Here is a 24886-nt window from a genome sequence, read left to right as displayed (position 1 = left end):
ATAAATCACATTTGTTAATATCACTGATCTACCAGAAAAATATTTTAAGTTTTGAGAAACTATCAGGCTCACAGTAGCATATGCAAATTTTGTAAAAATTTGAATTTTAGCTGGAAGACTCAAATTCTGTTATTGAAAAAAAATGTCAGTTGTTTTCCTTGGATTAACAGGCTTACTTTGTTTATTTTTGAGAAAATACCAAATCTAAATAATATAGTGTGCAGTCATTTGTTCAAGCAAAAATGGTGGTCTGTGAGAAAACCAGTTCATCTCACAATGCAAACAAATGCTTTTCCTTAAACTACCATTGTACTTTAGTACGAAACAGAAATTCTTTATGAGTATTTCCTATTTCATCACATATAATATTAAAAGCATCAATACTTGATTAATAATTTTTGTTACTGCATGACTTGTTTTTTTTTTAAGCAAGTATTTGGTGATGAATAATAAAATACAGTTTACTAGTTCAGCTTAGCACTGATACTTTGATTTGTGGTAAAGTACCAACAATTTTACTTAGCATTACTTTTGTACAGTTTCAAGGAATGCCCGGAATCTGTAAACTATACTTTTGAGAATCACTGCTCTAATTCAACGCCCCCGCCCCCCCCCCCCCCTGCAAATGTTGTAAAGAAGTCTCAAAAGACCTGATAGGTATGACACTTAAGGGCCATTTAAAGGCAAACCACTAAATGCGAACACTCAGTAATGTACTTTATATAAAGTCTGGAATTCAGTCAAAAACTGGTAGACATGAGAAATAAAATGTGACTCATAAAACTGAAGAAAAATTAGAAATTAAAATTACATCTATAAATGGCAAAAATAATGAAATTAGTGGAGGAAGATTTAAAAACCAAGCTTTTCTAAATATGCTTATACATTTAAAGAAATCAAGAAATTAATGAGGAAAGAAATGAAAAAACAACCAAAGGACTTGTATGCATGCATATTAGCATAACCAATTGACACAGACACTGGGGCGGTGGGGGCTTGCCCAGGGTGGGAATGGCTGTGGAGTGGGGGGTCAATTATGGAAAAAGGAGACATATGTAAAATTTTAGAAATGAAAAAAAAATATTAAAAATAAGCCAAATGAAAATATTAGAGCTAAAATATAAAATCTTTAATAAAAAACTTGCCCAATAGGATTTAACAGATTATATGCTGTTGAAGAAAAAGATCAGTAAATTTTAAGACATAGCACTAAAAACAATGCAAAGTGAAGTACATATAGCAGAAATACAGGGGAGGGTGAGAAGAACAGAGCCTGAGTGACTTGTGGGGAAATATAAAGTGGTCTAATGTATGTGTGATTAGAGTCCCGGAAACAGAGCGGCTTTTTGAAGGGGGAAATATAAAAGAAATAATAGCACACAATTACCCAAATTTGATAAAAGCTATAAACTCACAGATTTAAGAAGCTTATTAGTAATTCCAAGCAGGAGTAACTCAAAGGAAACCACTCCATAATAAAATTGCTGAAAATCAGTAGTAGAAAAAATTTTAAAGGAGTACCAGGTGAGGAAACAAAAATACATGTCATATAGGGAAAGAGACAGCCTTTCTAATAAAAGAGTAATATGCAAATTGACTGTCACTCCAACACACAAGATGGCCGCCCCCACATGGGCACAAGATAGCCGCCACAAGATGGCCGGCAGGGGAGGGCAGTTGTGGGTGATCAGGCCAGCAGGGTAGGGGAGTTGGGCGGGACCGGGCCTGCAGGGGAGGCCAGTTGGGGGGACCACACCTGCAAGGGAGGGCAGTTGGGGGCAACCAGGCCTGCAGGGGAGGGCAGTTGGGGGGGGGACCAGGCCTACAGGGGAGGGCAGTTGGGGGCGACCAGGCCTGCAGGGAAGGGTAGTTGCGGGGGACCAGACCTGCAGGGGAGGGCAGTTGGGGGGGGACGAGGCCTGCAGAGGAGGGCAGTTGGGGGTGACTGGGCCAGCAGGGGAGGGCAGTTAGGGGCAACCGGGCTGGCAAGGGAGGGCAGCTAGGGGTTACCTGGCCAGCAGGGGAGGGCAGTTGTGGTGACCAGGCCTGCAGGGAGGACAGTTGGGGGGGACCGGGCCTGCAGGGGAGGGCAGTTGGGGGTGACTGGGCCAGCAGGGGAGGGCAGTTGGGGCAACCAGGCCTGCCGGGAAGGACAGTTAGGGGTGACCAGGCAGCAGGGGAGGGCAGTTAGGGGTGACCAGGCTGGCAGGGGAGGGCAGTTAGTGGCAATCGGCCCATCAGGAGAGCAGTTAGGTGTCGATCAGGCTGTCAGGGGAGTGGTTAGGGGGTGTTCAGGCTGGCAGGCAGAATTGGTTAGGGGCAATCAGGCAGGTGAGTGGTTGGGAGCCAGCAGTCCTGGATTGTGAGAGAGCAGTCGGACATCCCTCAAGGGGTCCCAGATTGGAGAGCGTGCAGGCTGGGGTGAGGGACACAACCTACTCGCCCCCCCCCCCCCATGCACTAATTTCGTGCACCGGGCCTCTAGTTTAAAAATAATGACTACTGCCTTCTTCTCTGAAGCAATGGAAGTCAGGAGATAATTAGGTGATATTTTTAAATACTAAAGGAATAAAATGTCAACCTGGAATGCTATATCTAACAAAAATGTCTTTCAGAAATGAAGAATAAATAAAAAATTTTTTAACACATACAAAAGCTGTAAGAAATGATAAAGAAAGTTTCTCAGGCTGGAAAAAATTGATACCAGTCTGGAAATTAGATTAACCCAAATAAATGAAGAGCACCACTACTCCATTCAGGGATGGACACTTGGGTTGTTTTGGCTATTATAGTTGACTAGAGGCCCGGTGCACAATATTCATGCACTCGGTGGGTGTGTGGGGGGGTCCCCTCAGCCTGGCCTGTGCCCTCTTGCAGTTCAGGAGCCCTCGGTCGATGTCGGAAATCCTTAGTGCTGCCCTGAAGGCAGTAGAGGCTCCCACCACTGCCGCTGAGCTCACCAGCCTTGAGCCCGACTTCTGGCTGAGCAGCTCTTCCCCTGTGGGAACACAATGACCACCAGGGGGCAGCTCCTGCATTGTGTGTCTGCCCCCTGGTCGTCAGTGTGTATCATAGCAACTGGTTGTTCCACCGTTCAGTCAATTTGCATATTAGCCTTTTATTATATACTAGAGGCCCAGTGCACGAATTTCGTGCACTCAGGGGTGGGGTACCTCAACCCGGCCTGTGCTGTCTTGTAGTCCGGGAGTTCTTGGGGGGAGGACCTAAGCCATCAGTCGGACATCCTTAGTACTGCCACGGAGGCGGGAGAGGCTCCTGCCACCGCCGCTCTGCTCACCAGCCTTGAGCCTGGCTTCTGGCTGAGTGGCGCTCTCCCTGTGGGAGTGCACTGACCACCAGGGGGCAGCTCTTGAGTTGAGCGTCTTCCCCCTGTTGGTCAGTGCATGTCATAGCAACTGGTCATTCCGCCGTTCAATTGATTTGCATATTAGCCTTTTATTATATAGGATGATGCTTCTGTGAACTTGGGTGTACTTCAACCTAGTGTTTTTGTTTCCTTCAGATATATTCCCAGAATTGGAATTGTTAGACCATATGGTAGTTCTGTTTTTAATCTTTTGAGAAAACTCCATAGTGTTTTTCATAGTTAATATACCAATATACAATTCCACCAGTAGTGCATAAAGGCTCCCTTTTTCCCATGTCCTCCTCTCTCTTTTTTTAAAAAAATAAATCTTTATTGTTCAGATATTACAGTTGTTCCTCTTTTTTCCCCCCATAGCTCTCCTCTTCACGGTTCCACCTCACTCCCTGCCCTTACCCCCCAACTGTCCTCGTCCATAGGTGTATGATTTTTGTCCAGTCTCTTCCCGCATCCCCCACATCCCCTTCCCCCTGAGATTTTTTCAGTCCACTCCCTTTCTATGCCCCTGATTCTATTATATTCACCAGTTTATTCTGTTCATCAGATTTTTCATTCATTTGATTTTTAGTTTCACTTGTTGATAGATATGTATTTGTTGTCACTTTGTTGATCATAATTTTTATGTTTACCTTTTTCTTCTTCCTCTTCTTAAAGAATACCCTTCAGCATTTCATATAATACTGATTTGGTGGTGATGAACTCCTTTAGCTTTTTCTTATCTGTGAAGCTCTTTCTCTGACCTTCAATTGTAAATGATAGCTTTGCTGGGTAGAGTAATCTTGGTTGTAGGTTCTTGCTATTCATCACTTTGAATATTTCTTGCCTCCCTTCTGGCCTGCATAGTTTCTGTTGAGAAATCAGCTGACAGTCATATGGGTGCTCCCTTATAGGTAATTAACTGTTTTTCTCTTGCTGCTTTTAATATTCTCTCTTTGTCTTTTGCCCTTGGCATTTTAATTATGATGTGTCTTGGTGTGGTCCTCTTTGGATTCCTTTTGTTTGGGGTTCTGTGCGCTTCCTGGACTTGTAAGTCTATTTCTTTTACCAGGTAGGGGAAGTTTTCTGTCATTATTTCTTCAAATAGGTTTTCAATATCTTGCTCTCTCCCTTCTTCTGGCACCCCCATAATTCGGATGTTGGTATGCTTGAAGTTGTCCCAGAGGCTCCTTGCACTGTCTTCATATTTTTGGATTCTGTTTTCTTTTTGCTTTTCCGGTTGGATGTTTTTTGCTTCTTTGTATTTCAAATCTTTGACTTGATTCTTGGTATCCTCTAGTCTGCTGTTAGATCTCTGTATATTATTGTTTATTTCAGTCAGTGTATGCTTAATTTCTAATTGGTCCTTTTTCATATCCTTGAGGGTCTCACCATATTTCTCGGAGGTTTCTAGAAGATTCTTGAGTAACCTTATAACCATGCTTTTGAACTCTATATCCAGTAGGTTGCTTTCCTCCATTTCTTTCATTTGTGACCTGTTTCTTTGTCTCCACATTTTGGCTGCTTCCCTGTGTTGATAGAGTGGCTTTGTGTGCTAGGTGTCCTATAGGGCCCAGTGGCTGAGCCTCCCTAATTACCTAAGGTGGACACTCTTGGTGCACCCCTTTGTGGGCTGTGTGCACAGTCTTGTTGTAGTTAAGTCTTGATTGTTGGTATCACTGGGAGGAGTTGACCTCCAGGCCACATGGCTGTGAGGACCAGTTGTGTCTACAGTGAGAACTGCTGTGCTGGAGACACCCTTATGGGGCAAGACTTGCTTCAGTGGGGCTTTGGCGCTCACTGAGTTTGCCCCCTGAGTGTGTCTCTTATGGATGTGAAGAGTTGTAATCTGGATGGTCTCACTCTTACCGCTGGGTACACTGGCTCTGGATCTCCAAGGAGGTGCAAAGTCAGCAACTGCCTAAAGCCACCCAACAGGAGCTACAGAGAAATCTGCAGATTCCTCCTCTTTGTTTGGGGTTTGGAGGTGCCCAGATAAGGCCCAGTTGAGAAGCAATGCAAGCTGCTGTGGAGCCTTGGGCCTTCTTTTGGCTGCTCTGGGGTTCTCTGACCCAGCTGCAGTTTGTTAGTTTTAGATTGCAAAAGGCCAGGCCATTTTTTGCAAAAGTCTCTGTGCACACCTTGGGTGGGGTTGTAAATTGGGTGGGGCAGGGTCTCAGGGAATCACCAGGGCGGAGCAAACAGCAATGGCTGCCTGTCAGCCCTGCCCCAATGAGGCCCCTGGGTCTCTGTGTCCCGCGGCACCATGCAGGAACAATTATCACTGCTGGCACCTCAGAGAGAAAGCCCCCCTTGTGTTCCAGCCAGATGCCAGACAGTCCAGTTTCTCCCTATATGAGTCTGGGTCCCCAGAGTCTCCCCCAGAACTGGAGTTCAGAGCAGTCGTGATCTTGTATCTCCCTTCCGATTGAAAAAGACAACAGCGTACTTAGTTGCCAGCCCCTTTCGTGCGTGCTTCCGTTCCTCATCTCCGCATTTCCTACTGGACTCAATGCGCTTTTCTCTTTCCTTCTAGTTGTAGAATTTCCACTCAGCCAGCCTTCCCGTGGTTCTGGATGATATTCATTTTGTCTTTTAGTTGTAGTTTTGATATGGTTGTGCTCGGCAGCAAGTTCAGGTGTTTACCTATGCTGCCATCTTGGTTGTTCTCTCCTCCTCTCTTTATCTCTTGTCTTATTGATGGTAGCCATTTTAGCAAGTATGAGGGGATATCTCATTGTGGTTTTGATTTGCATTTCTCTAATGATTAGTGATGTCGATACCTTTTTGTGTACTTGTTGGCCATTTGTATATCTTCTCTAGGAAAATATGCATGTCCTTTGCCCATTTTAAAATTAGATTAGTTTGTGTTTTTGCTATTCAGTTGCTATGAGTTCTTTATATATTTTGCATATTAATCCCATGCCAGATAAATAGTTTGCAAATTCAATGGACTGTCCTTGATGACATCAGCATATCTTCATAATTTATAAGTAATGTATGAGGCTACCACAGTGGCCATGCCATTTTGTATTAAGATCTTTGGAGCCAGGCAGATCCAAATATGAATACTTTTTCTGAAATTCTGCATTCTAGCACTTACCTGCCCAAAATTATTTTGGTATCTTTGAAACAATTAATACTGTTTATTTAAAACCTGTGCTGGTCAAGTACTTTGTTATTACCTTAATATATATTACCTTACTCAGTACAACTCAAAATAATGAACATTTTTTGAGTCCCTTGTATATATTGGATACATTCTAATACACAATATTTTTCATGCCTTATGTCATTTAATACAGCAACCCAGTGTTAGTACTATAATTATCATCCCACTATACAGAAGAAGGAATTGAGAACCATAGAGAATAATTTTTAAAATGACAAACTCAGGTTGCTGTCATGATTCTGGTTTTGTTTTCTGTTTCTCTCTACTTGTGGTACAAAATGCTATTTGTTTTATATAGTCTTTGTTCCACCAACTGGCTGCAAAGAGTAACTGGGACTTGAACTGAAAATCTCTTTTTGTTTGTCCTTTAAGAAACTTCTTTTAGGTTATGGATGATAAGAGTGTCTCTAAGAATCTAAATGGGTGGTGTCAAATGAAGATAGGTATCTAAGACAAGTATAGCTCTAGAAATACAACTTAGCCACATGCGAAAATGTGATATTTATGTGTTTGATATAAAAAAGTATGGCTTACCTTTCTACCATTTCTGTAAACAGAACAATCTTTTGTCAGCAGTGACACTTTTGAAGGCCAAAGTTCATAAAAATTTATGCTTCTAAAGTATTGAACCAGAATTATTTTTATTATATTTAATAACTATTCCAAAGTGCCTATATGGGAATTTTCTTTAAGAAAGTACAAAAATGTCACTAAGTCCATGAAGGGTTTATTTGTAGCATTCCTTACTAAGGCAGCTGTGTTTCCGTAGAACTTATATAACGTAAGCTTTTTCCCCTCTTCTATTACTTTATCCGCTTTTAATATATGGAATGGAATTATTTTTCTTCTTTAAATACATAACAGTTTTTCCAGTATTCAATCACTTATAATTGGAATTGAATTATGTGTTAATCTAAAATTATAGACCAGCACCAACATAATAAAAGCAGCTGTATGAAATATTTGTACATTTTGATTCAACAATCTGTTTAATAAACTTTAGTGCCAGCAATTAACTGATTGATTTATAAGTAGACTTGATTCCTGATAAAAATTTATGGAGCACTGGGGAAATTGTGATTCCTCACTATTTCTCATTAGAATCATTTTTATTATTGCCTTTATACCATTCAGTCTTTGTCTTTACAAAACTGAATATTTTTGCCTTTGGTTTGGCTCTCTTTCACAATCCCTTTATACTTCAAGCTTGGTTTAAACCCAGTTTTTCTTCAAGCTGGGTTTAAGTCTCATCTCTCTCACAAAGCTTTCTCTGTTTGACCCACAATGCTTTTGTTTCCTTTTCTGAAATTCTGTTGCTTTTATCTTTAACAGTTGCTGTTCTAGATTATTGGCTTTTTTTCAGCTACTTTCCCCCCCCCCCCCCCCCTAAAATATGTTTTTATTGATTTTAGAGAGAGGAGGGGAGGGGAATAGAGAGATAGAAACATTGATCTGCTGCCTCTGCACACCCCACACTAGGGGTGGAGCCCGCAATCCAGGCATGTGCCCCGACTGGGAATTGAACTGGGGACCTCTTAGTTCATGGGTCGGTGCTCAACCACTGAGCCACACTAGCCAGGCTCAGCTACTTTTATTGGGGTTATTTCCTATCATCCTTGGACCCTAGAGGTAGAGAAAATAGGCATAATTATTCTCTCTTTTATAGATGCAAAAACTAAGAATAGATAAGTTATTTGATTTTTTTCAAGATGAAACTTCAACCCAAATCTTCCTTCAGAAATTTGCTTTTCCTATAATGATTCGGGTTTTATTTATTTCATTCATTTTATTTTTAAAATATATTTCTTTATTGATTTCAGAGAGGAAGGAAGAAGGAGAGAGAGATAGAAACATCAATGATGAGAGAGAATCATTGATTGGCTGCCTCCTGCACGCACCCTACTGGGGATCGAGCCTGCAACCCAGGCATGTGCCCTTGGCTAGAATCAAACCTGGGACCCTTCAGTCTGCTCTATCCATTGAGCCAAGCTGGCTAGGGCAATGACTCGGGTTTTATACTCTCCCTGCTACTCCTACCATATGCTGAACATAAATCGGTATTGTCAGTTGATTGGTTTAAAATAGATTGTTTCTTTTCACACCTCAAATCACTGATGTCTATATCTTTAAAAAAGATATGCAATTAATTAACTACCTAATTGATTAATTGTGGAATCTTTTCTCTTAACTGATATTGAAGCCTGAGTTCTTCAAAGGGCTACATGTTGTTTGATCAAGATTTGAAGCTTGGATTATTGAAATTTTTGTTATTCACTCATCAGATATGTCTAACATGAATGCTAGCCCTGGATATGACCAAGTGTTGATTGCATTAATTTGTTAGTAATATTCAGTCTCTTCTTCTTTATACAGGAGAGATTAAACAGATTCTAGAAAATGAACTCCAGATACCTGTGTCTAAAATGCTGTTAAAAGGCTGGAAGACTGGAGATGTGGAAGACAGTGTGAGTTTCTTATTTATTTGTTATTTTTTAATTACAGTTCACATTCCATGTCATTCTGTAATAATTGTAAGTATACAGCATTATGGTTATCATATCCTGTACTAAGTGGTCCCGTGATATTTCAAGTATCTGCCTGGCCCCATTCAGTGTAAGTTTCTTAAATTGCCAGTTATATAGTTGACTAAATAATGTATAAAAAATGGTTTTTATTAATATTGTTACATAAGAAGTAGATTTGGTAATAACTTAGTTTAAGAAATTAGCAAACAGTGTTTTTCAAGCTAACACATTTTTATAGTAAACCAGTTTTAATGGAGTTCAGTATATAAATGAAACACTATGTGGCATGTTTTTCTCATTTCTTTTTTTAAAATTTCTGTATTGATTTTTTACAGAGAGGAAGGGAGAGGGATAGAGAGTTAGAAACATCGATGAGACAGAAACATCGATGAGCTGCCTCCTGCACACCCCCCACTGGGGATGTGCCCGCAACCAAGGTACATGCCCCTGACCGGAATCAAACCTGGGACCCTTCAGTCTGCAGGCCGATGCTCTATCCACTGAGCCAAACCAGTTAGGGCTGTTTTTCTCATTTCTATTTTATAGCAGTTAGTTTAATACTTTTTTTTTGAGAATCTTTACCTTTTTCTCAAATCTCATAGGGTGCCAGTAAGTGCTCTGAAATAATAATTTACTGAACAATTACGTATTGGCCTGAAAGAAGACATACATAGTGTATATATGTATGCCAAGTATTGATTATAAAACAAAGATAATAGGAATTGTGAAAATTTTAAATGGTAGGAATATTTCTTTTTTGTTGTTTATTTGGATTGTGGCGGGGGAAAGGAATGAATGATATTTAAAGATTTCTAAAAAGTGTTGCAATTGCTCTAGCTGGTGTGGGTCAGTTGGTTGGGCATTGTCCCATGAACTGAATGAGTGCTGGTTTGATTCCAAGTGAGGGCACATGTCCAGGGTGCTGGCTTAATTCCTGGTAGTGGCCATGCCAGAGGCAGCCGATGATCAATGTTTCTCTCTCTTCCTCTATCTTCCCCTCTCTCTTAAAATCAATAAAAATATATATTTTTAAAATGTGTTATAATTTTAACGTAGTAGTTGCTATTCTTAAAGATCCAGTAGCAGCCTTAGGCATAAAATATTTCACACACTTTTCCTTTTTCTGACAGAGAGAGTGGAGAGGGATTGAAAGAAATGAGTTAACCCTGAAGTTTTAGATATTTAAAGTGGAAATAATTGTCCATTTTACAATTTACTGAGCTGATATTTCAGTATCCAGGGACAAACTTACAATCTTCAACTTTTGGTTCATTTCTTGTCATTAGAAATTGTGGTTATAAATATTTATATACGAGTTCACTTACTATATGGAGATGTTGGCATATTTCAAGATATTTATAGGAATTTCATGTTGGCAATCCTATCTAATAATAGACAAATATGCAAATTGACCATACCTCCGACATACCCACAAGCCACGCCCACCATCCAATCAGAGCGAGTATGCAAATTAACCCAAACCAAGATGGCTACAGCCACAGAGAGCAAGGTTTCCTAGGTAACAGAGGAAGCCAAGCTTTCTGCCAGCTGTTGCAGGCCTAAGCCTCCACTCAAGCTACAAAGTTTCAATTATAGAAGGTAAACAAATTCAAACAAATGGCGGCAGAATGGAGCTTGAGAGAGCAGGCCAGGGTTGCCGGCGGCAACAGGGGAAGCAAAGCTTTCCGCACACCCTGGCCGGGCCCACCCGCTTAAGGCAACAAAGTTTCAATTATAACCCCAACACAAATGGCTGCGGGCCTGGGAGGGAGCCCCAGTCTTGGCTCTGCTCCAGGCTACAAAGTTTCAATTGTAGAAGGAAAATAAATTCCAGATACCAGGGCCTCCGCTTGTGTTGCCAGGGGGCGTGGCCGGCCTGCAAACCACCACAGGCCCCTCGCTCAGGCCGCCCCACGCCCCAAGGGAACCCCACCCTGATCAGGGACACCCTTCAGGGCAAACCAGCTGGCCCCCACCTGTGCACCAGGCCTCTATCCTATCTAATAAAAGTGTAATATACAGATTGATCATCACTGCAGCACACAATATAGCTGCCCCAATGTGGTCAAAGATCCTGCCCCCATGTGGACACAAGATGGCCAGCAGGAGAGGGCAGTTGGGAGGCACCCGGCCTACAAGGGAGGGCAGTTGAGAAGGACCAAGCCTTCAAGGGAGGGCAGTTGGAGGTGATCAACCCTGCAGGAGAGGGCAATTAGGGGTGACCAGGCCAGCAGAGGAGGGAAGTTGGGGGCAAACAGGCTGGCAGCAGAGTGGTTAGGGGGTGTTCAGGCTGGCAGGCAGAAGCGGTTAGGGGCAATCAGGAAGGGAGGCAGGCAAGCAGTTGGGAGCCAACAGTCCTGGATTGTGAGAGGGATCCCAGATTGGAGAGGGTACAGGCTGGGCTGAGGGACAACCCCCCTCCGTGCACGAATTTCGTGCACCGGGCCTCTAGTATATTTATAAATTTAGGTACCAAGTTAGTGATATACTATACTATATTAGGGGTCAGAAAACTTTTTCTGTACCATTAGGTAGTAAATATTTTAGGCATGACTGTGTTCTAATAAAACTTTCTTTATGGACACAGAAATTTGAAATTTATATAACTTCACATGTCATGAAATACTCTTCCTTTGAATTTTCTTCAACCACTTAAAAATGTAAAAACCATTCTTAACTCACTGGCCATACAAAAACAAGCAGTGGACCAGATTTGTCTCAGAGTCCATTCTTTGACTGTGGTGCTGTGTGACTATTCTAATTGAAACGTATATTAAAAAAAATAAAGTGCTGACTGAGATGTGGAAACAATTAGGCAAAAATAAAACGACAAATGCATTAGTTTGCACAGCTATATCATTTATTCATTCATTTATTAATCAGTCTTGCATGATATTTTTAGTAGTTTGTGAAGAGAAAGGCAATCATTTTGCAAATGTCCTTAAAACTATGTGTTCTCATATTTGAACGTAGTCTTTGTTACCAATAAAATTTTCATTTACTTATGTCTATGTACGCTTTTCACTAGGTGATTTCTGCTATTCCTATGACATTAATTTTCTAATTGCTCCCAAATTTTTATTTCCAGGTTATACTTCTATGAATTTCCATATCCAAATTGGTAATTCATTCTTTTAATTACATACTTTATTGACATCTTTAACTTAACATGTTTAAAATGGTGCTCTTAATTTTCCTTCCCTGCCATTTCTTCAACTGTCTTCTCCAATAAATGGTAGCAATATATAGCCACTGTTAAATAAAAAAAGTTTGGGCATCAATCTTTTTCCATTTAAAACAACACCTAATCCTTTGGTATGTCCTGTAGAGTCTACCTCCAAAATATATCTTAATCATGGGCACTTTCCAGTATTTTTATTGCACTTCCTAATCCAGGCCGTTACCATCTCTTGCCAAGATCAATGTAATAGCTTCATCATTGTCTTCCCAGCTTCCTTTCTTGGATTCTTCCAGTGTACTAGTATTCTTCCCACAGTAGCCAGCCAGAATGGTCTTTTAAAAACATAAATCGAATTATATAACTCTCCTGTTATAACATTGCTTTTTATTGCTCTTTGAATAAAATTTCAGCTACTCACCCTAGTTTAAAAGGCATTGTATTGTATTGCCCTGGCCGGTGTGTCTCATCCTGTGAACTGAAAGTTCACCTGTCAGGGTGCAAACAGGAGTCAACCCATCCATGTTTCTGTCTCACACTGATATTTCCCTCTCCCTCTCCCTTTCTCTCTCTCTAAAATCAATAAAAATATATTTGTTTTAAAAAGACATGGTGTTATTTACCTTCTCTTCACCACTATAACTTCATCTTTAGCCTTTCCTACCTTCACTTTTCATGCTGTAGTGATGTAAACTTCCTTTTAATTCTTCTAATAGGTTTAAACTCTTTATATCTTTACCTGACAGATGCTATTCAGCTGCCTGGAATGTTTTACCCTTAATTCTTCAAATGATGGCTCTCTTTCACACTTCAAGTCTCAGCCTAAATATTACTTTATTTAACAGAGTTTTGTATACAATGTGGCTCTCATCTCAGCATTCTTCATCACAACCCCATGAGCAGAGGGGCCATGTCTGTTTCTTTCATATTGTATATCCAGTGCCTGGTATAATAAATATCAAGCAAATGTTCATGGAATAAATGAATAAATAACTTAAAGAGAGTATCCATTTACTTAGTCATACCATATGTGGTTTGAGGGGGAAGATTTAGTGGAAAATTTTTGGATGATGTCATGGTAAAAGGATAATAATAACTTGGTTTAATCTAATCATTTTTCAATAACCACAAAATAAAGTAATGAAGGTTAAAGTAAAAATAACTTTCCTATGTTTATATGTATGTTTTTTGTTTGTTTGCATGTTAACTATTAGCAATAACAGATCAGTTTCAAAAGGACTCACACATATTTGACATAAAGATCAGAACTTAAGGCAGTGTTTTTTTTTCAATCCATGGTGGGATGTAAAGTTAATTGAGTGGTTTATAGCCAGACTGGGGGAAAAAAGAATAGAAGTTGTCAGAGTGTATTGCAAATAATAAGATTATTTCTTTTTGTTTAACACATAATTATTATGAGTCAAGAGTAAATCCCAATGCCTTTGGAGTAGGTCTGTGCACTTAGTAAGAAGGGCCCTCTTGTGGAGAGGTCAAGAATGAGTTCCTTATGTTCTATGCCTGGCTAAGATCAGCTTTCCCCAGGTTTCTCTACTTCCATCTGCAAGGTTAAGAGGAATTCCTAGACATCAACTCTATCTTGCTTTCCAACACGTTCAGCCTTGAGGTTATGATTTGTTTTGATTCAACCAGGACCAATTTCATTATGCCTTTTCCCACTGGTTATGCCAGTTACTACTGCAAGGAGACTTAAGATCCCATGTCACCCCTCACTCAGATCTCCAGTCTTTGCACAGCCCATGTCTCTCTATTCTTTGTCCTATTAAATGCCCAAGACCTGTGTGCTATGGCCAGTGGAACTAACTCATGATTAGCGAAATTCCTCATTGTCAACCTCTTTTCTAAACTTTCCCTTCTCCATCTTTCTCTGACTGAAGTCTATAGTCCTGAGGACACTGTTTCTCTGTAGCATTCTCAGTGGTAAATGCTTTTCTTATGTATAAATTATACCACTGGATTAACTGGTAAAATATATAGTAGTCCCTCCTTATTAGTGGTTTTGCTTTCTGTAATTTTAATTACCCAGAGTGAGCCGTGGTCCAAAGATATTAACGGAAAATTCCAGAAATAAACAATTCATACGTATGTATGTATAGGAAAAAACATAGTACATTTAGGGTTCAGTACTATCTGCAGTTTTAGACATCCACTGGGGGTTTTGGAACCTATCCCCCATGGATAAGGGGGAACTACTGTATGTCCTCATTTTCCTCATTTCCACTTTCATACCTTTATTAATACTTCCTCTTTAAAAAGTTTCAGCTTTGAATTTCATGTCAAAAAATTATATCACCTACTTGTTGAGACCATCTCCCTAATTTTCTGTTGAATTTTAATTTTTGGCTTATACTTGCTCTCTGTCCTAATTCTTAGTAATTTAAATATCTTTGTAAATGATTCTTCCAACACCTTGGTTTCCTAGTTCCTTGAACTTCTTTTCTATAACGATCTTTTTATTTACCCTATATCAGCCATATCTTTCCATGGGCTTATCATTTAATTACAACAATTCTCAAATCTTAATTTCAAGCTTCCATTTCCTTTTCACTCTCTCTCATGTCCCTAGCTCACTTCCTTTAGTATCCTAACACCAACAATCCTTCAACCTCATTCATATTTCCAATTCATTGTTTTTACTATCTTTACATGATCATTATATTTTTCATGCCCTCTCCTCCTTATTTACAGTGGGTTAAATCCCATGGTCAGTCTTACAATCACTTGCTTATAAGTTCTTGCTTCAAGGATCTTGCTTGACAAAAATCCTTATCTTGGACAAATCCAACATTTTCTGTTCTGTGTCTCATAAATAAATGTGACTGGAGATAATCATCATTCTGATTGATGTATCTTTAAATTTATGACTATGATCTTCAGAGGGCCCCTTAATGCTGCTAGGCAGTCATAGTATATTCTCCTAAATGGCTATTTTATATTTATCCTCTCCCCAGACCTTTAAAACACCTTTCTCCCATTCCCACTCTCCCATTCTCACTTTCTATTTTGTGAAATAGAAAATAAAGGCAATCTCAAGAGAATTTTCACAAGCTCCCAACTTGGTGTTTGTTTACTTACTTTTTTCAGTCATTTTCAACTTTTTTCATCTTATGGAACCTATAAACTAATTACCAAAATTCTGCAGCACACACACAAAAAATATTTTTGGCCGGTCTAACAAAAATAAGGTATAATTTTGATTTACAGAAGTAAATGATAATAGTAATTACCTACCTTTTTTGCTCCAAAGTGACTTTTTAAAGAATCAGGTGCCTATACTTGTATTTAAGGATTTCTGGTACCAAGAATGAACCAATCAGACACAACCATATTATGTGGACATGACCAATAAGATGTAACTCTATTATATGACCTACATATTTATGGTTCAAGACAGGACATTCACACTGGATGGCTATTGTTGTGTTGGCTATTGTCATTAAAAATACACACACACACACATATATATATTGATTTCAGAGAGGAAGGAAGAGGGAGAGAGAAATAGAAACATCAATGATGAGAATCATTGATCTTCTGCCTCCTGCATGCCTCACACTGGGAATCGAGCCCGCAATCTGGGCATATGCCCTAACCGGGAATCGAACCATGACCTCCTGGTTCATGGGCTGACACTCAACCACTGAGCCACACAAGCCGGGCTGTTGTCATTTTCTTATTTGGTAATCTAAGATGTCAGTGCCCCTGACTAATTAAGTCAGGTATTGCATGTTTTAAAAATTCTTGCAGTACACCACTTGAAAATTACTGCTCTACATGGCCTGTTCAACCTCTTAAGATCAAATCTCCATATTTGCTTTGGATAACATTCTGTATCCCTTCTGGCCTATTCAAGGACTTCACTCTTCCCTGTCTTTCCTGCATTATCAATATTTTCCTCCACAAATATTCAAACATGATGTTATTGCTTCCATTTTTCTCTTGATCCCATCTCTCCTTTCAGAAATCACTTTATTTCTCTAGTCTCCTTGATAACAAAACTTCCCCCAAAGAGTTGTCTATATTTGTTGTTTCTAATTCCTTTTTTCTCATTTCTCTTGAGCCCAGTCTAAGCAGATCGCTGCTAGTGCTCTTGTCAGTATCACCAGTGATCACACTACTAAATTCAGTGGTGATCTTATCCAGTTTCATAGCTTTTAAGTATCATCCATATGCACTATCAGTTTGATATCTCTAATTTATATCTCCATTCCAGACCTATTCCCTGAATTCCAGGTTGATATATTCAGCTGCTTACTTATCTTCTCCACTTGAATGTCTAATACAAATTTCAAACCTCCATGCCCTAAAGGGAAGTCCTCTGATGCAGTCTTCCCCATTTTAATTGATGACAACTTTTTTTCTTTCAATATATCATTCTAATATCTTTTAGTTCATTATTGATTCCTTTCTGTCATAACCCATCTCCAGTTTTTCAGGAAATCCTTTCGGTGCTATCTGCAAAATATATTCAGAATCCAACTATCTTGTGTCATTTCTACTACATCACACTGGCATAAGCCATCATCAGCCTTATCTTAGTACTAGAGGCCCAGTACATTTGTGCACTGGGGAGGAGACGGGGGTCCCTTAGCCCAGCCTGCGCCCTCTCACAGTCTGGCTGGGACCCCTCAGGGGATGTCCGCCTGCCACAGAGGCTAGAGAGGCTCCCGCCACTGCTGCTGCGCTCGCCCGCAGTGAGCCACGCTCAGCAGTGCTCCCCCTGTAGGAGCACACTGACCACCAGGGGGCAGCTTCTGCATTTAGCGTCATAGTGACCGGTCGATTTGCATATTAGGGTTTTATTATATAGGATAGCCTCCTCTGTGCTTCTGCCCTCCTCTATCAATATCTTTTCCATCTACTTTTCAACATAGCTGACAAAGTGCTCCTTTTTATTTTTAGTTAATCCTTACCTGAGAGTATTTTTCCATTGATTTTTAGAGCGAGTGGAAGGGAGGGGGGAAAGACACAGAGAGAGAAACATCAATATGACATATTGATTATTTGCCTCCCGCACGCACTTCTACCAGGGCCAGGGATTGAGCCTGCAACCAAATTACATGCCTGTGAATGGAATTGAATCTGACACTCTTCTGTCTGTGGCTGACACTCTATCCACTGAGCCACACCAGCTTTGGCAAAGTGATCGTTTTTAAACATGATTCAATCATATCATTTCAATAGCTTCCCATCTTATTCAGAGTAAAAGTCAGAGCCCTTACATGAGCCTAAATGGCTCAACACATTTCCTGTTCCTACTAGGTCTGTTACTTCTCTGACCTCTCTCCTACCAGTGCTCATTTGGCTTCAGTTACAATTGGACTACTTGTTCTTTACAAGCATTTTGCCCAGCTGTTGCCTTTGCCTGAAGTATTTTTCTCTATATTTTCATGGTTTCCTCAATACCTTCAAGTCTTTACTCAGATGAGAATGACTCTGATCACTCAGTTCAAAGTTACATAACTCCCCATCCCCATATTCTTCACCCCTCCTTCCCTACTTTGTGTTTAACAGAAAAAAAGAGATCACTTTCTAATACTCAATTATATAAGTTATTATTTTATTTATTCCTACTAAAGCAGGAGTGGGGAATGTCTGGCCTATGGGCCATATAAGGGCCACAAAATCATTTTGTCTGGCCCTGCCAATGCATTAGGGGGTGAGTTAATTAAGTGTTTGACCAAATATAGTAGGCTAATTTTTAAGTTGAGAATTTTGTATGGCCCGCAAATGATGTTATAAATATCCAAATGGCCCTTGGCAGAAAAAAAGGTTCACTGCTCCTGTACTAAAGTGTAAGCTCTATAAGATCAGGGGTTTTAGACTGTTCTATCCACTGCTATATTCTCAGTGTTTAGAATAGGTGTGGCACAGAGTAGGCAACTCAATAATATCTGTTGAATAAATATGTATGTCCTGGGTTATGATGTAAAGATGTAAAATGTGTTTCTTAATTTTATTGCTGTCAAAAATGTTTGAAGTACATTAGCAGGTATTTGTCATCAAGCCGTGAGTTTGAAAGGTATGCAGTTTTATGGCAAAGAAATTTAGTGAAATTTTGTATGATTATCAAGATAGTAGGTGAGATGTAGCCCAAGAGCAATTTATTCACTTCAGACAGAGTGCTTTAATCAAAATTCTCTGAAGTAAGAGTTAAGTGACCTAAGTGACATAAATAACACTTAATAAAGGACTTCATCCAAGTCACTTCACCTCTCAGGCTGCAGCTCCTCAGGTTGATTTTTTCCTCATCTTTTCTAGGCCTAATCATCTCTGAAAACCTACACTGCTAATCTTTGCTATAAAGATCCTGGAATGAAATGCATATTAGTTGCAAGGATATACTTCTTCAATGAAGACATCAATGAGTCTTAACCGTGTTCTTATCTATTTATATCACTTCATGAGCTAAATAATTTGTATTTTATTTTAACATTCATATTCATGCTAATTTATGATATGCATGGGAGAAACAAGGTTATTTGGGTTCAGTAGTTCTGCATTATCCTATTAGGAAATTGTCAAAAGAAGAAAAGTCAAACTACAATATTGACAGTTTTTCAAGAACTATAGGAAAAAATTAACACTGCACAATTAACAGGCATTTTTGCTTTTTCCTTTTTCAGACGGTCTTAAAATCGCTACATTTGCCAAAAAACAACAGTCTCTATGTTCTTACACCAGACTTACCACCACCTTCATCATCTAGTCATGCTAGGTAAGGTGTTTACTTTTTTTGTTAATCTGAAATGAAAAGTTTGATTGTTAATAACATTGCTTTAAGCTATATATAAATATCAAAATCAAATCAAAATCTTATTAAAACATTAACTTACTAACAGTTATTAACTATATAAAATTTTAAATTATATGGTTTAGATAGTTTATTTGATTTTAGTGGTGGCACCTTTTTTCCAAAGAAAATCTTTAACAAAACTTCATTATGCAAAAAATAGTCAAAAATGTTATTTATCTGTTTGAAGGGGTGGGAGGAAGAACTAGAGTTAGAGGGAAGAGAATAAGTAAATGGAATTCCAGCCTATCCCATAGCTAAAGAAGGCATACCTTTGAAGAAAATTCATTGGGCTCTGCAGAGTGCAGCTTAAAAAACACTGATATAATTTTTTTATATTGCTGATATTATTTTCTCCCCAAATTACTGTGCTCTGGAAGGCAACTTAGGCTAGATGATTATATGTTTACTTACTTAACAAAAACTATGTGAAAAGATCAGATATAGAGTTAATTTTTTAGATTTCCATCTTCCATCCACCACCACCCCCTCCACTCCTACCACCACCACCACCCCAGTCTTCTTCCCTTTGGCAACCGTCATCTTGTTCTCTATATCTATGGGTCTGTTTCTGTCTTGTTTTGTTTATTCATTTGTTTTGTTTATTCATTTGTTTTGTTTTTGTAGAGTCCACATATAAGTGAAGTCATACAGTATTTGTTTTTCTCTGTATGACTTATCTCACTTAGCATAACATCCTCTTGGTCCATCTATGTTGTCATAAATGGTAAGATTTCATTCTTTTTTTATTGCTGAATAATACATATATACCAAATCTATATCCATTCATCTATCGATGGACGCCTAGGGTGCTTCCATATCTTGGCTAGTACTAGTAATGCTGGAATGAATAGGGATGCATGTACCTTTTCAAATTAGTATTTTTGTTTTCTTTGAATAAATACCCAGAAATGGAATTGCTGGATAGTATAGCAACTGTTTTTTGTTTTTTTAAAATATATTTTTATTGATTTCAGAGAGGAAGGGAGAGGGAGAAAGAGATAGAAACATCAATGATGAGAGAGAATCATTGGTTGGCTGCCTCCTGCACACCTCACACTGGGAATTGAGCCCACAACCCAGGCACATGCCCTGACCAGGAATCGAACCATGACCTCCTGCTTCAACTGAGCCATGCTGGCCAGGTTCTATTTTTAATATTTTAAATTAAATTTTAAACAGGAATCTCCAGACTGTTTTTCATACTGCAGTAATTTTATTGTTTGAAGTTTTACATATAGTATTACATATGTCTCCTTTTTCCCCCATTGACCTTCCCCCTTCCACTCACACCCTTTATCCCCTCAACCACCCCCCCCCCCAGTGTCTGTGTCTATTGGTTATGCTTATATGCATGCATACAAGCCCATTGCATACTGCAGTAATTTACAATCCCACCCAGTGTATGACGCTTCCCTTTTTTCCACATCCTTGTCAGCATTTGTTATTTGTGGATTTATTAATGATAGCCATTATGACTGGTATGAGATATCTTGCTGTGGTTTTACTTTGTATTGCCTTGATGATTAGTGATGTTGAGCATCTTTTAATATGTCTGTAAGTTGTCTGTATGTCCTTTTTAGAGAAATGTCTATTCATATTCTCTGCCTATTTTTTAAATTAGATTGTTTATTTTTTTGATGTTTAGTTGTATGAGTTCCTTATGTCTTTTGGATATTAACCCCTTATCAGATATATGATTTGCAAATATTTTCTCCCATTCAGTAGGCTGGCTTTTTATTTTGTTGATGCTTTCCTTTGCTGTGCAAAACTTTTTTAGTTTGCTACAGTTCCCGTTTGTTTATTTTTTTCTTTTGTTACTCCTGCCTAAAGAGACATATCCAAAAAGATATTGCTAAGAGGGATGTCAAAGAGATTACTAGCTATGTTTTCTTCAAGGAGTTTTATGATTTCAGGTCTTACATTTAAGTCTTTAATCTATTTTGAGTTTTTATGTTTGTTTTTTTAATATGGTGTAAGAAAGTGGCCCAATTTCTTTTTTTTTGCATGTGTTTGTTCTGGTTTACCAACATTACTTATTAAAGAGACGATCTTTAATTGTGTATCATTGCCACCTTTGTTTTAGATTATTTGACCATTTAAGCAAGGATTTATTTTTGGGCTTTCTATTCTATTTCATTGATCTATGTATCTGTTTTTATACCAGTATGATTCCATTTTAATCTAGCTTTGTAGTATAGTTTTATATCAGAGAGTTTAATATCTCCCATTTTGTTCTTTTTCAAAATGTCTTTGGCTATTGGGGTCTTTTGTGGTTCCATATAAATTTTAGGATTAGTTGTTCTAATCTGAGAAGAATGCCATTGGCATATTAACAGGGATATTGGTATATATTTGTTTAGGTAGTAAGGACATTTTAACAATATTAATCCTTCCAATCTATGAGCAAGGTATATCCTTTTATTTATTTGTATTTCTTCAGTTTCCTTCTTCAGTGTCTTATAGTTTTCAGAGTACTGATCTTTCACCTCTTAGGTTAAATTTATTCTTAGGTATTTTATGGTTATAAATGAGATAGTTTTCTTAATTTTTTCTTCTGATTGTTACTGTTGTATAGAAATGCAATAGGTATCTGTGTTCTGAAACTTTATTGAATTCATTTATTAGTTTGACTAGTTTTTTGGTAGAGTCTTTAGGGTTTTCTCTATATAGTATCACATCATCTACAAATAATGAGAGTGTTACTTCTTCTTTTCCAGTTTGTATGCCTTTTATTTCTTTTTTGTCATTTTGTCTGCTGTGGCCAGGACTTTCAAAACTGTTTTGAGTACAAGTGGTGATAGTGGGCAACCTTGTCTTGTTTCTGATATTAGAGGAAAAGCTTTTAGCTATTCACCATTGACTATATTAGGTATGGGTTTGCCATATAGAGTGTTTATTATGTTGAGATATGTTTCTTTTATACTTTGTTGAGATGTTTTATAATAAAAGGATCTTGAATTTTGTCAAATGCTTTTTTTGTATCTATTGAGGTGATCATATGGTTTTTATTCTTTATTTTGTTAATGTCATGTATCCTCTTGATTGATTTACAGATGTTGAGTCATCCTTACATCCTTGGGATAAATCCCACTTGGTCATGCTGTATAGTCTTTTTAATGTATTGTTGAATCCATTTTGATAATATTTTGTTGTAAATTTCTGCATGTATGTTCATCAAGGATATTGGTCTGTACTTCTCTTTGATATAAAATTTTTATAAGATTTTCTTTCTATTTGGAATAGAGGATCTCATTCTTTCTTCAGTTTTCACAGTGAAACTGAGTACATTATAAAGTGAGAAAATTATTGTAATGTTTAATTATATATTATATTATTATGCCGGATGAAGCAAACTTATTAAAGTGAGTTATTATGCTAGTATTAGAGTCATAATTTTTGTGAGTACAATCTCATTCCAGAACTATGTTTAAGTTGTTTTAGATCTTTATAATATTTACACATTTTCTTTTTTAATACAACTTGACGATTTTGTGTGGTAGAGAGACATGTATCCCTAAACTTTGAGTATTGTCAAACTTTTACCACCATCTATCAAAAATCTTTATTATTTATGTAGTGGAAGGAAAACATTTCTGTTTTTCTCTACTGCACTGCTCATAGAACACTTCTTTCCACAAAATTTATTTTGTTTGTTTCATTCAACACCCGCTCAGTCCCACAAGGCTGGCCCCCACATCAGCCAGCAATTGCAAGTCTAGGTTGTCACCTGTGTTTTTGACCAACTGGCTATAATTGGAGGTTTACATAACCTCCTTTTTGGGTATGATAATTTTGCTAGAACAGCTCGCCAAACTCAGAAATGTTCTCTAGTTACTATTATTGATTTATTAAAAGCGTGTGTGTGTGTGTGTGTGTGTGTGTGTGTGTGTGTGTATTGATTTTAGAAAGAGGAAGGGAGAGAGAGAAAGAGATAAACATCAATGATGAGGGAGAATCATTGATCGGCTTCCTCCTGCACACCCCCTACTGAGGGCTGAGCCCGCAAACTGAGCATGTGCTCCTATCGGGAATTTAAATCTGTGACCTCCTGGTTCATGGGTCAACACTCAACCACTGACCCACACCGGCTGGGCAAAAAAAAAGCATATTTTAAAGGATTTAAATGAACAGCCAGATGAAGAAATACATAGCAAGCTCTACCAAATCATTCAGCTGGGGTTTTCTATGGAGGCTTTATTACATAGGCATGATTGACTGAACCATGGCTATTAGTGATTAAGTCAACCCCTTGCCCCTCTTCTCTCCTCATAGGTGGGGAAGAGGGGGATACAGATAGCATCTTATGACAAGGTTGGTTCCCCTATTAACCCCCATTCTAAAGGGTTTTCTAAAAGTCACCTTATTAACAAACTCAGGTGTGGATGAAAATGAATTACCTACCTAATAAAAGAGTAACATGCTAATTGACCATACCTTCGTGATGCCCACCAGCCAGTCAGGAGTGAGTATGCAAATTAACCCAACAAAGATGGAGGGTTAGTTTGCATACACAGGCGCCAAAGTGGCCAAAGCTGCTCTGGGCCTCTGGGCAGCGTGGGAAGGCAGAAAGGCGGCTCCGGGCCGGAGCGAAGGCGGTGCCAACAGCCAGGGGAAGGAAGGCCCATTCTTGAACAAATCTTCATGCATCGGGCCTCTAGTTATGAATAACAAAAAAACTCCTTGCACCTTTCACCTTTATCACTCTTATCACTTAGAAAATTCCAAGGGTTTTAGGAGCTCTTTATGGGGAAAAAGACCAAATAGAAATTACTCAACTGCAAAAAATTAAATCTAATGTAATTGTATTTGGTAGTCTGTTAATAGTTTGTTTTAGGTTAAGAATTTAAAAGATTTCTTGGGTTACTCCTTATCCTGTGTGTTCAATGATATACTAGTGGGAAGTTGAATTTGCATACTATTACAAATAGCCAAACAGAATTTGTAGTTCTGCTATTAATAGTAATGTCTATATAAACACCAGATGAGATTAAGATAAAGAGTTGTAGTTATGTTCTTCATTGTTTTCTAGGTTAGTTAACAATGTAATTAATCACTGTCATTCAATATGTAATCCACATAATTATAAGCATATTGGAGATATTATTGATTGTTATCTATTACTTCCCAGTAGTGTGGTTTAGTGGATTTATCAAAAAGTCTTCCTAGACTAATGGAAGTGTTCTTCATTGCCTTTTGGCTGACCTTAGTTTGATTGCCAATCGCTCAATCCCTAGGCAAGCAGGAGCCTACAATGCTTCTGAAATGCAATGTTTATTGGAAAATGATTCTTCACATAGCACTGAAGTAGTCTTTTCTAGTTGACTTGATAGATTTTTACCAAGTTATAATGATGTTGTTTCCTGCATTGGAATAATAAGAAAGTGGAACAAAAGACATAAAAACCCAGGTAGCCAGGTGGTGGGAGGAAGGGCATGTAGCATTTCCTGCTAATGAAAAAGTTATATTAATGAATATTTAATTAAAATATAACTAAAAAGCCAAGGTGTATTTATTTCAGTGTGTTAATATAGCTTTCTATAAAACTAGAGATTGTTTTTGTGTGTGTGTGATGTATCTTAAATTCTGATTTCAGAGGAGACAATTAAAAAAACAAAATTTATGCAGAATCTTAAAGGCTAATAATAATAATTACTTTTAATTTTTAATTTAAATTTGTGTTTTACCAAATAAAAATATTTTTTGACATCTTTACTATATAGTGAAGTCCAAAAACAATTTCCGATTGAGTTATATATACAGCCCATCATGTTATCAAATATGGTAGACAGATAAAATTGCTGTGTGATAAACTTTATGACTTAATTTGATATTTTTG

At 38.3% G+C, this 24886-nt stretch overlaps 1 protein-coding gene across 1 annotated transcript in view; it reads left to right on the top strand.

Annotated features, from left to right (window-relative positions):
* Positions 1–24886, top strand: part of FAF1 (Fas associated factor 1) — a 354542-nt gene that overhangs the window by 92977 nt on the left and 236679 nt on the right. Inside the window, exons 5-6 of the mRNA XM_079776926.1 lie at positions 8907–8998; positions 18881–18972. Coding sequence (XP_079633052.1) covers positions 8907–8998; positions 18881–18972 — 184 coding nt within the window. The remainder of the gene's footprint in view (positions 1–8906; positions 8999–18880; positions 18973–24886) is intronic.

The sequence above is a fragment of the Cnephaeus nilssonii genome (assembly GCF_951640355.1).
Source record: "Cnephaeus nilssonii genome assembly, chromosome: 7".
NCBI lineage: Eukaryota > Metazoa > Chordata > Mammalia > Chiroptera > Vespertilionidae > Cnephaeus > Cnephaeus nilssonii.
The sequence above is the reverse complement of the archived record's forward strand: the minus strand, read 5'-3'. Positions and strand labels throughout refer to the sequence as shown.